Source organism: Acyrthosiphon pisum, chromosome A2 (assembly GCF_005508785.2).
Source record: "Acyrthosiphon pisum isolate AL4f chromosome A2, pea_aphid_22Mar2018_4r6ur, whole genome shotgun sequence".
In the NCBI taxonomy this organism is placed as follows: Eukaryota; Metazoa; Arthropoda; class Insecta; order Hemiptera; family Aphididae; genus Acyrthosiphon; species Acyrthosiphon pisum.
Genome location: NC_042495.1, coordinates 34,047,544 through 34,061,080, shown reverse-complemented (window position 1 = coordinate 34,061,080; position 13,537 = coordinate 34,047,544). Strand labels below are relative to the sequence as shown.

The 13,537-nt window shown below is 26.3% G+C and overlaps 2 protein-coding genes across 2 annotated transcripts; one reads left to right on the top strand and one right to left on the bottom strand.

The window, feature by feature from the left end:
- Positions 1 to 1,117: 1,117 nt before the first annotated feature.
- LOC100168534 (something about silencing protein 10) lies at positions 1,118 to 4,637 on the bottom strand. Its single transcript, XM_001951074.5, has 10 exons — positions 4,475 to 4,637; positions 3,427 to 3,580; positions 2,808 to 3,048; positions 2,632 to 2,750; positions 2,405 to 2,567; positions 2,192 to 2,309; positions 1,938 to 2,117; positions 1,681 to 1,862; positions 1,450 to 1,604; positions 1,118 to 1,364 (listed from the first exon to the last, which is right to left on the bottom strand). Exons 1-10 carry the CDS (start codon positions 4,489 to 4,491, stop codon positions 1,272 to 1,274), a joined length of 1,422 nt encoding a protein of 473 aa, XP_001951109.1. The 5' UTR covers positions 4,492 to 4,637; the 3' UTR covers positions 1,118 to 1,271.
- A 522-nt stretch (positions 4,638 to 5,159) lies between these two features.
- Positions 5,160 to 10,883, top strand: Mrpl20 (mitochondrial ribosomal protein L20). The gene is given in 5 exon segments (NM_001162232.2): positions 5,160 to 5,295; positions 5,388 to 5,503; positions 5,686 to 5,796; positions 9,927 to 10,070; positions 10,155 to 10,883. Coding segments are annotated over 4 exon segments (450 nt in total). The 5' UTR covers positions 5,160 to 5,295; positions 5,388 to 5,416; the 3' UTR covers positions 10,263 to 10,883.
- The last annotated feature ends 2,654 nt before the right edge of the window (positions 10,884 to 13,537 follow it).

Below are 13,537 nucleotides of genomic sequence, written 5' to 3'. Positions count from 1 at the left end.
TTAGATTTTATATGGGGAAATTATACATTTTGGTTACTTATCTCTTTTAAGTTTTAAAGGAGAGAAAAAGTATATTGTCTAATTAGAGAGGGCTTAAAATTTTTTTGTGACAATGAGTAAAAGAAAACAAAAAAAAGGGCGCTAATATTTGTGTACCTAGAGCCCCAAAATCGTAAATACGCCTCTGGTTTTAGTTACTACATTGATTAAATAAATTCGTATGAGTGCCGTACCAACAAAAAATTTCTGGTTTGTCGTGAGGGGGGGGGGAGATTGACCCCCCTGCACCATATACGCAAGTGCTCGTGAATCCACACAAAATTGGTTCCTTGATATGTCGAATAAAAAAACTATGAAAATAAACTAATATCATTATTATCCTTGTGCTATTGCCTATTGGTTTATTTGGTACAGTCATTGATTGTCATCGACGATATTCCTTCCAAGTAAATGGTATTAATTGATTTTTCTTAAAAAAAAAAATATGAAGATATATAATATATGTTATATATATTCATATATGTTCGACATGTCAAACTATGTATAATATTACTGGTACAAACGGACAGTATCGACTATCATTGAATGTTGATAACCATCACTTTGCTAGAAATATATGAAAACAAATTCCAAATACACCATTCAAAAGTAAAGATCCTAAGAGGGATGCGTTTCTAGCGATATAAGTCTATTTTGTAGTGGAAAAGTTTATGTTTTTTGGCACCATTTCGGTTATTCAAGAAGTAAAAACATGATTGAAAATAAGAAGGCCTGTCCTGTTGTCTCTAGTATTTATATTCCATTAATTGTATAAACTACTATTTTGAAATTTCAATTTTAATTTAGATACATTCAACATATTCAAGTCTTCAAAATAATTAATTAAGAGGATAAAGGGTTATAATTTTTCTTTGAAAATGAAAAGTTTGCATTGTCACAAGCTACTCCTAATGTTGGTAAACAACATTTAAATGGTTGAAAACATGGTTCTTATTTCCTTAAATATATTTAAATAAAAGTTTCAAAAGATTAATTTTTGTTAGCCTAGTAGTCCACTCTTATTCTGAATTGAATATAGTAAATAACAAATTATTACAAAGAAATACAATGTATTTTATGTATAACAATATTTTATTTTATTTCAAGAACTAATGCAATGCTTGATTTAGGTTAAATATTATTATTTATTTAAAAACATATAAATATTGTGGACATGTGGATTTATTTGTCATAAATTGACCATCATGTACCATAAATGAAAACACAACAAATTAGGCCTTAATTTTTATGCTCTTAGACAGATTAACCTTAATACCAGAGATTTCTCCATCATAACGACGAATTTCTTTGCGTGGCTCTGAAATCTGAAATGAAAAACATACAATCATTAATACTTATAATCATAATATGAAACTCCGAACATAAAATTTAAATAATCATTAAGCGTACCTGTCCCTTCCTACGGATTTTTGCTTTACGATATTTCATACGATTTTTCACCCTTGGATTTCTAAGTTCTTTCTTACGTCTAGGCGTCAGTCCCTTATTTTTAGCTATTTGATAGGTTATACCACGTTTTTCATCAGTGGTCATTATTGGTTCTTCTATAAAATAAATAATTTGTTATTTAAACACCAGCTTAAACACAAATTTAATCTTTATATTATATTAGTATTATACCTTTAACTTCTGTTTCATCTTCTTCTTCGTCTGCACTATCCTCAAATTTATTTGGTTGGTTCTCAATTATATTTTCCAGATTATTTTCCTCGGGTTTAATTATATGAACAGCTTTCTGTACTGGTTTTGTCAATAGATTAAGTAATTTTTTAGATTTATTTTTACTTGCTTTAGGGTTAGATCTAAAATTAAAAAAAAATATTAAGCACATAAAATGTTTGTTTAAAACAAATTATTCAGTTTATAAAATTTCTTACTCTACTTTATTGATGTCCGACAATATTTGATCAATCTGAGGTAATATTAATGTTTCATAATGTTTATTTTGTTTACATAACATTTCACGGTATCGAAGTAATCTATTCATAATAGGATGATTTTGCACTGGTTTACGAACAGATTTCATTAGAAAATAGAACCCAATATTGGTACAGTAACTGAAATAATAATAAACATGCATAAAATAATAGTTTAAACAATTATTATTGATATAAAATATTAGAATAATTACTTTAATATAATTTCATAATAGCATTGTATATATTCTGTAAATCGACTTTTCGGTATGTCACCAGATTTAACCAACTTCAAAAAAGGAGATAATTTATCTTGTACACTTCCCATGTAGGCTATAATATAATAATAAATAATTATATTATTAGATATAATATGATAGATTATTTGAATCCTTATTTAAAATAAAAAAATAAAAATAAATAATTACTTTTGAAATCTGTGATTAGTCCAAAAAGTTCAGGTGATTCTTTCATCAACAATTTTCTTTTTTCACGATCACTCATTGAGCTCAAATCTTTTTTAACTGTCATCATTTGTGTTATGTCATTTGTGTCAGCACCTTCTTTTACATTATCTGTTACTTTAGTTCCCTAGAAATAATAAATATTAATAAATTAAAAATTTTGTAAATTAATTTTATTTACAATAACTTACAATAAAAAGTTCACCGTCAAGGTCCACATTTTCTAATTCAGACATCATTCTTTGATGAATTTTGCGTGCTTCTTCTTCTTCCATTTTAGCAGTTTCTTCATCCTCTTCCCCCTCAAAGCCTAAATATATTTTATTAAAATTTATGAAAATAAAATAATAAAATATAACTATTTTACCTCCATGATCCTTATCTAAGTAGTCTGTATTATAAAATGATCTTCTTAGTTGACCCCATGCTTTATCATTAGGTAAATCATCTGAACCACTTTCTGCACCTTCTATGTCACTATCATTAATATTTTTTTCTTCACTATCATCAGAATTTGGTTCAATATTATTTTCAACTTCTTCGTCTTCATCTTCTTCTTCACTGTCTTCATACTGATCTTGTTTATTACGTAGTGGAAATACTTCTTCCTAGACATAATTGTACACTTTAAAGTTTTTACTTAGTTTTAATGTATTGTATTTAAAAATAATTAAAAGAAATTAAATAATTCAACACGTGAAAATCAATAAGCTTAAAAGTTAAGTTAGAAATAAATTCAAATCTATAAATTATTACTTTAATATTATATATTTTTATAATCCAGTTTTTTCAGAGAAATGCAATGATTCAAGAATTATTGAGAACAAATATTCATAAATTGAATAATATCAAACAGATATAACCTGTGATTATATTAAAGAGCAGATAATTTGGAAATATTTTGACTCAATTATTTGTTAAAATGTATACATGGGAACTTAATATACAAATTGTGCACAATATTAATAGCACAGAAAATTAATTACTTCGCTCTCCTCATCTGAATCATATGGTCCTTGAGCTAGTTCTTTTCTTGTCTTTTCTAACAGGAGCTTTTCATTCTCATCATAATCACTCTCTGAATTTTCGCCATCAAAATCTACTGAAGCTTCATCATCGCTTTCCACTTGTTTGCGTCCCCTAAAAAAGTTATTTTACATTAAAAAATATAATATGTACAGGGGGAGGAAGAAAACTGCTAATATTAACATATTGTGAAAATTCCAAGTATCAAAGATTTTTTGTTTTTGAGTTCCACCAAAAAAACAAGCCTACTGAAAACTAGATGTGTTAAAATTTATTTTTTGTCCAATTATTTTTAAAAATAGTGTGAATTTTCAATTTTGACTTCTCAAAAGTACCAACTAGATCCAATTTACTACCAGTAACCAACTCCTAAGTTGAAAATCGTAGCATTTTTCCCACTATAAATATTGAACCTACTTACAAAAAAAAAACGCATACCTATTATAAAATCAATATATACATCTAAAACAATTTTTGCAATAATATAAAGATGTATTTGCTGTATTCTATGCCATGATTTATACTAAATATATATTTTGAACATTTTTCAAGATATGGAAAGATTTCAAGATCAGAAGTGATGTTAATTATTAGTATAACAGGTGATACTATACACTGTTTAGTATACAGTATAGTTACTAAAGTTTAGAAATGAAAAATAGAGTAGGTAAATGTAAAAGTATATTTGTACATAAAAAATAAATGACACTAACTAAATTTATATTTTACTATTGTTGTAAATCTTTACAAATTTCTTAAGATTTTCTCACTAATAATATTGAATTGATAAAAATAGTTCAAGATTTACTAAGAAAACTAGGTACATACAATCTTATTAATTAACCACACGAGATATGTTTTAATATAAATCATTTTCGTTTTAAATAACTCATTTTACATAATTTTTTGGAAACCATTAGGTGTTTCAGATTTCAGATAAAATAACTAATCAACATAATATTATGAATTTAATTTAAACATAATTAATATTGTTTCAAATGTACTTACCAAGGTTTTTTTTTCATTGTAGTTTATTTTAATGCTGCACAAGTTATATCTTATATTATTTTTTATACTTTAGTACTTTACTATATTGCAAAACTACCCAGTAATTTATAAGACTACTATGTTTCAAATTTTCAATTTTGAGTCTTTAAAGTTTGAGGTTAACAAGTAACAACGAACGTAGATAGTACTATCACAGTATCACAGAAACGCACTCCCACCCATAGACCTTATACTAGTATCTATATCCGTGGCAAAGGTCTATGCTCCCACCCCCCACCATATTTTAGCAACCAAAGTTATTTATTTTCAACTGCTTGGTATATTGTGGTAACGAATTAACCACACGCAAGATGTAGATGGGTCGCTACCTTTTGTTCCATAAAATATTTGTTCCAATATAGATTTATTCCAAAAAATTGTTGTTCAAAAAGCATTTGTTCCAAAAAATAAGTTGGGGGCAGTTGTCCGAAAAATGATAACGTAGCTTTACCACGATACCATACCAGCATATACCAGTATATTACAGTGACACCAATTTGAAGATATCTTCTCTACATCGTAACCTCACGTCACGGACACGGTATATATACGTATATAAGACCGTGGTCACGGAATACGGAGATTGTTAAAAACTGATAACTGATATTTTTATCATGTATATTGTGTAGTTTAATTTGATAGTAATATTCTGAATTCATGATTTTCCATTTTCATTCATAATCAAACTCACAAATCAGTGAAATCTGCATTCTGCATTCCTGCATTCTCTAAATTCGCATTTCGCCGGCTAGTCGCCACTGATAAAGAGTAAAGACGAAAAAGTAATAATCATAAAATAAGTTAAAATCAAAATACTTAAATAGACAATTAAAAAAAAAGTATTAATTAAATCTATTATTATTATTTTTAATAGGTATTTGTTGAATTTTTTTGTAATTTACAATGGTTTTTACAACGGCAATCATGATGGTGAGAAGTAGAGGCCCAGATGAGTTTTGGAGAAAAAGAAAAATTTTCAAAATTGCTGCTGTAAATAATATTTTAGTATATTTTAGTTTGTGTCTATGGGCGTTATTTAAAATCCTCTTATGATTTTATGAATAGCTCACACAAATCCCACTTGAGTCTAATTAAATGTATTTTACTTTCAATAATGGACTCTCCTTCTCCTGTAAGTAATGTTGTATTTCACACAATATATTATGTTTTAGCACTTTTCCGGTCGTCGAAGAAATTGCTATTCTATTGCAATTAAGGCAGTTCACCGTGCTCTTCAATTTGCTACAATTGGACGGACTGTGCGTAAAACTGATATGATTGATGTAAGTAACAAAACAAGTACAGTATAGTAGTATACTTATTGTAAGGTAAAACCTAAACTGTAACCTGTATCATTCCCCCTCCACCCTTTTTTTTTAACGTAGCTATTTTATCTTATATTCTATCAATTTTTTTATCAATCAAAAATTATGTGGAAGTATGCCTCTAAAGTCCTCAGAACCTATGTTTTTGTTCCTTGTCAGAGCGCATCTTACTTATTTTGCACTCATATTTCTGGAGTTTTTTAAATGTACGTGCATAAAATAATAATTGTACCACTTATTCAGAGCCGGCAAGAATGTGTGCGCATTGTATTAGCGTGGGGTGGAAATCTGGCTAAGGTGACAACTATTTAAGGCGACAATACTGAGTAGGAAATTTTATTGGATATGCGCAAAACTTCAAATTATTGAGACTTTAAATTTAAATATTTTTTATTGCACAATAATTAAAAATTTAAATTATGGAATAGTTTGAGAATGATTATTTTTTAAAATACCCATAATTTGGCCATTTTCTGTAGTTCTTGCTTTATCCGTGTTATTGTTTGTTTAATGAGTGGAATAAGTAGTTTTTACTTTAACTTAATGAAAACAATTTATTTGAGATAGTTAAGTCAGCGTTAAAAACACTAAGCTATTGGTTAATAGTTAAGAAACAATATACTTAGTTCTAAATGCCTAAAGATAATATAGAGAAAAATATTAACTTAACTCAGTTAAAAGAAGTTTATTTTTACATTTACAATTCTTACCCGGATCATTCATAATAATATCATACCTAGTGAATGCCAACATTAATTTTTTTAAATAAATATTTTGTTTAAAATGCATCTTACACTCAATTGTGTAACTAGACACTTGGGAGCTCTAAAGTCTAATCCAAATTGGGACCCCTCTTAAAAATGTAACTGACCATAAAATAAATATGATTCATAGATATTGCATATAGGTATTACACAGTAGTGCTGTAATTGTGTGCATTCAAAACCAAGCCAGTCACCACTCTCTGAACGCATGCAGTTATAGCAGGGCCAACATATAATATTTTGAATATGAAAAAAAAAAATTTTTATACTCAAGTATTTAACACATGTCAAAATAAAAATATGAAAAAAAAACTCATTGTTTGAGCACTTTTTGTATTGTCTTCTGCAAATTTGATAATTAATAAATTTGTTTTAGTATTATCTATAAATAATTAATAAACTGTATTAAGAATCCGATACATAGATTTCCTATGTTACAAGTGTTTAGATAGAGACAACCCTTGCGGATACAACATTCTATTAAGCAAAATAGTTTTTACAATTAATATGTTATCTAAATTAATAAAACATAATTTTCATAATTGCTGATATATTATTTACTTTATGATACCGATGTTTAATGAAAAAGGGAAAAAATACAAAATTATTAGTGTTTTATTTATTTGAATGAGAAATGTCCTTCAAAAAAATAATTTTTTCTATAAATCTTCATATAAATATAATTATTAAGGTTTAAATCTTTTTCATAAAATAATTATAGACAGTGTGTGTCACACGGTTGTGGGTAGTTTTAATTAAACTACATTATATGATATTGACTGCACTATAACATATAATTACTATTTTAAAGTATCTTAAACTAATAAATAATAATATAGTATTTTGTCAATTAGCTTTAGTTTTAACTTTTAACTATAAATGTTAAATAATAAAATATAATAATTGTATTTACCATAGGTTGCAACTTTTACTGGAATGCAGTATCTAACTTGCATTTAATATGATTAAATAAAATTAAAATATAACAGTTTAAACTATTTTACAAAATAACCTTAAAAATCAGTTCAATTAGTTTTAAAAAATATTCTCATTCCTAAAAAATTAATTATGAATATTATGTTTCATTAAATTTTAATGATTTGAAATTTCACAAAAAAAAAAAAAAACATTAGTTTCAGGTTTTATTTAGTAATAAAGTAATTAAAAAAATATTGACAATCAGGCTTGAATAGGAATGACTTTAGTTATTAGTATTGATGCCAAAGACATTTTCTTAATTAATGATCCTATTTTGTTAAATTAATTAGTAAATCAACTATAATACAATTATTATCATAAATTAGAAAAATTACTACAACTCTACTTGTATATAGTTGGTATTTAATAGTTTTACTTAAATTAATTAAAGTGAAAAACATGTTTGATTGTTTAATTAATTAAATGGAACTTTTAAAGTTTTAGGAAAATAAATGAGTATTAGTTAATTAAACTAAATTAGAAATAACATTTTACAAAAACACTCCTTACTTCTTAGATACAATCAGTGAATATTAATAATAATGAACAATATTTCTGCATTGGTATTATGCATTATTAACATTAAATAAATTCAAATAAAATAGACTATATTATCAAGTTGTTGAAGTTGTTATTTATAGGAATATACTGAAAGTTAAAATAGTAATATTATTTTCCTTTTATCATAATTTTTATTTTGTAACTTTCTGTACTACCTGACCTCGCCCGGGTTAAAATAATTTTATCTTTCTATCATTTTCTGCTATGCTTCGGTTGAAATATAAAATATAAACACAATTACAATGATTAATTTTATGATTTGCCGCTTCTTAATTCTAGACATATTTTTATGTAAACACTACCCAAACAGGATAGATTCAATTAATGCTTATAATCCGACTTAAAATCTGTTATCATTAAGATTAGTATTTATATTGTGTTAACATAAAAAATTATATTTATTATTAAGAAAAGTAATAATGATTACAAATTATATAAGTAATCATTGTAATTGTGTAAGTATTTTATTTTAAGATTTGTTTGTAAAAAAGTGCTTATGCCATATTTCTAATAATAATTTTTATAAATGGCATTGTAAAACCGGCACCCTATATTATATAAAAAAAAATATTTTTTTTTCATGAGCAGAAACAAAATGCAATTCTGTGCTGCATTATAGGGACCTATATAGGTTAAAAAACAAAGCTATAAACCCTTCCAGTCTCAAGACTCTTAAGGAGGCTATTGACAACTGTTATTGAAAGCGACCCAGTAGTTTTTGAGTTCACAGCGGACGAACAAACAAACAAACAAACAAACATTAATTTTTATAACATATTTATTGATAATCTAAGAGTATAATGTGTTTTGTAGATGTATAATAATTCTAACCTAAATTTATCAACAAAATAAATTATTTTCTTTGTTGTTGCATAATGATACCTAACAAAAATAAATAAATAATGTTTGTACTTATATTATAATTATTATTATTTTTTTTTCCCCAAAAATATTATAATATTGTAATAATTAGATATTATATCTATATAGGTAAAAGTTCAAACTAAAAACATGAAGTTTAATAGCAAGAAATATGTTTGATATTGTTTGATTTTATAAAATCTATTATTTAAATTATTTGTATGTATTCCACGATTTAAGATAGTACTATAAGAGGATACTATCTTAAATCGTGCTGTATTCTAAGCAAGTATAATACATATTATGCTTATTTATATTGTATCATACTTGCAAAATATTTGTAATAAGTATTAACAAATAATTTCACTTTAGTAAGTTATACATTTTACAATGTCTAGGAAGATTCTAAGCTCTTGTATAAATAATATTTCATGATTCAAATAATTTAAAAATACATTTTTGCAGTTGTCAAATAATCTTTTACTGATTGATACTTTCTAAATATCAGATTTATAATTGTACCTCCGATGCGTGGTCTCTTCCCTCAGTCTCTTCTGTCTATTTTATTATATTTTTTTTATCACTTAAGCTTATTGTTCATTAATTGTAACAGATAACGTAATATAAAATTTTGTTAAAAAAAAAAAAAAAAGATTTATAATAGTTCTTAATTATTTTTTGTGAAAATGTAATGATCTGTGCGTATCAAACGCTAATTTTTGGTAGTTCACTATCAATTTTTTTGGGGTATTAGTTAATAGCATAACAAAAATGTAGGTATTTATGTCAATTTATGTAGTAGTGATAAAGCCAAAAAGGTACCTATAATATTTGAAATTAATCAAAACTAATATTTCTTGGTAAATATTTAGTAATGAAACATTTTTTATTGTTTAAAATTTAATTTTACATTTAATATTTTAGTTATGGAACACTCGCATTAAAGCTGGGTGTGAAGAACATGGGGTTGAAATAAATAATTTCAAGGATAGTTTATCGAGATGTGACATACAATTGAACAAGAAAGTTTTAGCTGATTTAGCTATTTGGGAACCTAACTCTTTTAAAGTAAGCATAACTTATTTTATATACAATAATTTCTTTTAACTACTTTATTTTTACTATTTTAATAATTAAAAATTTCTTTTTTAGGCACTGTCTGATCTAGCAAAGTCTGTAGCAATTGATTATAACTTACCAGGTACTGAAAAATATGACAAGCCATCAAATGTAATCACAAGGGGTTTATTGAAGAAATAATTTTGTTTTATATATATTTTTTTAAATGAATCATAAAACCTTAAACAATTTTGTAGAAATAGAAATAAATGTTATTTGTAAAAAACCAACCTAACCTTTTTTAATTAATTATTATCTATATTAATATATCCCATGTAATATCTGTTGTTCTGAAAACAAATACATTTTTTTTAGAATATATGATAAAATACAAGACCCAAAATTATTTTGAATCATTAAATTTATCTACAGAACAAATTAACAAAAAAAAGGCCTCAAAACATTCAACTAGGTTGAGTAATAAATAAATTCAATGGTTTAATTAATAGGTCATCATCATATTAGTATGTCACTATATATTTTTACATTAAAATATTATTGTTGTTATTAGATATTATGTAAATTGTTAGGTTCTCTTTAAAAACAATAAGTCTGAATAGTCTCATAGGTTAACACATGGATATTTGATATTTTATAATTATTTAGAGTTAATACTGTTGTAAAATAGAATAATAACATGTGAATAACTAATTTAACAAAAAGAATTTACAAGTATAATCTAAATGTATAAGGTAAGAATTATAATGTTTTGTAACTTATTATTTACATTTACAAACAGTTTAATAATTAATATTAACTAAATAATGTATTTGTTCTATGGGGTTGTACCTATATGTGGGTTGTCTGTCTTACTAACACATACAAAAAATTGAAAAATGTTCATTAAGCAAACTCACTTCTATGTTGCTAGCTAAAATATAAAAAATACATAATTGACCCATAATCGAACTTAAAGATAAGATATTGTTTGTTTTTTATGAAATTTAAATTTTTATGCTAATTAAGAATAGGTATGTAAAATGTTAGTATTTAAAAATGCTCATAAGTCATAACACATAACCCTACTTACAGAGTGATAATATTTTACATTATATTATATTAAAATTAGAAATTGTCTAAAAATATATTCTCATACATATGTCTGTACCCCTCCCACCTACATTTTTCCGCACTGGCATACACAATGCCACCTACTTAAGTTCGACCATAGGTACCAAATGAAATTATCGAAATGTGTGAAAACTTAATAACAAATAAATTAGTCACAGACATAAATAAGGCTGGTTGAGTTACAAATTACAATTTAGTGTGATGAAACTTTAGACGTTTTTGGAATAAAACCACTTTCTCTGTGCGCTAGATATATATAAATTTAAATAACCAACTACGTGAAAATTGTTTATGTTATATTCCAGCGTATGATCTTAGTGGAGAAAATATAACAAATTTAACTTTAGAAACGTGTGAACTATATTAGGTCTGGATATGAGTAATTTAGTTGGACAAGAATATGACGGTGCGGGAAGCCGGGAAACATGAATGGACGGTTCAATGGGGCTCGGTCTACAATACGGCAAAAATATCCAAAAGCAATGTTTGTACATGTTTGCTCATAGAATAAATTTAGCACTATCGTCATTCGTCATCTTTTTCAATCTCAACTCTCAAGTGTAAAAAATAGCCTCGGCGTTATAAAGGGTGCTTAATATTATTAATTTATTTAGAAACAATGTTGTAGCCGATCTAACTCTTAAAAATTATATTTCAAAGCATTTTCCTGAATCTAAAATAACTCGTTTTGGTTGGCCTAATGTGAAACGCTTTTCATAGAACGCCATGGTGCTATATTAGGTAGGTCGTAGGTACCTAATGTTTTTGTTGAACTTTTTAAACCAATCTTAATCATTCTTCAAGATATTCAAGAAACAAAACGATCAGTACCTATCCTCTAGTGCTTCTTCATTTCTTTAGTTGCAGTAGGAAAAAAGTAGTTTTATTAGGTATTTCTTTGTTAGTTTGCGAACAGCTTTTAAACTTCACGCTTGACGCTTCGGTTTCGCGTTAGGTACCTACGAAAGCCGGCACTTAATTTTTCATCTGCTGTGATCTACGCTAATGACATAATAAATACATTTAAGAAATAGGTAACTATATTGAATCATTTTCATATACCTTTCACGAGGCTTATAAATTTTAAATAACAATTTTAGAACATATAGGCAGGGACAATTTTAATTGTAACTTATCTTAAGTATACGCTATAGAGCATCTATACTTGTACCATCAATAGTCATAATTTTATATCTGAATAACGCCTATTGAAATCCTATCCCCAACATTTGCTCTAAACGAAAATACATAACAACTTAAAAATTTATACCCACGTATCTTACGAAGATCGTGTAGGTATCTGAAAAAGTGATTATGTATTTATGTACTTATATCTGAACTTTTTTTAAGATGTGAAAAATGGTTAAATGTAGAAAAAACCCCACTGAACTAATGTATATTTGGATGTACCTATGTGATGTGAAATTTTACCCAAACATCAATTTTCTGTTTAACATTTTGGCAATCTTACCATTTTCTACAATAGCAGCGTTCTTTTTTAACATTGAAACGCTTAAAAACATTACTTCTAAATAAAACTGGAAATAAACGTTTAACGGGGCTTTCTCTTTTGTCAGTACATTGGGAAGTCTCTATAGACGAAGTAGAAATATTGGATACAATGACAAAAAAAAAAACTGAACATTTATATTATAGTCTTATATTATGTTATATTATAGCCAGCAGTGCGATCAACGCATTTCGTGATCCTGTACAACATGTCAATATAGACGCAATATAATTAGATTGCATTGTATTATAATTATTAAAAATAATTTTGTATGATATCAATTTATCATGTAAAAAAATAAAAATAAAAAATTGTATTCTAATTATTTAGACTCAAACCACCCCCCCCCCCCCCCCCAGGGCTGTTCGATTATTTTTTTTACCACTAGATTATTAATTTCACATTTTATCGATTATTTAAATTAATCGAAAATTAATTATCAAACCAAAAATCGATTTTATAACGACTGAATAATCGATAACCGATTTTTCTAATGACTGGATAATGATTAATTGATTTTTTTTTTAATGACTGATTAACTGATTAATCGATTTTTAATAATGAAGATTCTTACTAAGAATTTCTTAGTGTGTTTGAGTAAAGTCACCGTACTCACACAAAATGGAATAGAATACAAAATTCCCTAAGTGCTAAAAAAAGAAGTTCATTCGAACCGTCAAAACAACGATTAATCATCTTGTTTATTCGAAAAATTTGATTATTTGGCGATTAATCGAATTTTATAAAAACTGTAAAATAACCGATGAAAAAAATAATCGTCGTAATAATCGATTAATTGAAATAATTGAACAGTCTTACAGCCCCCCCCCCCCCC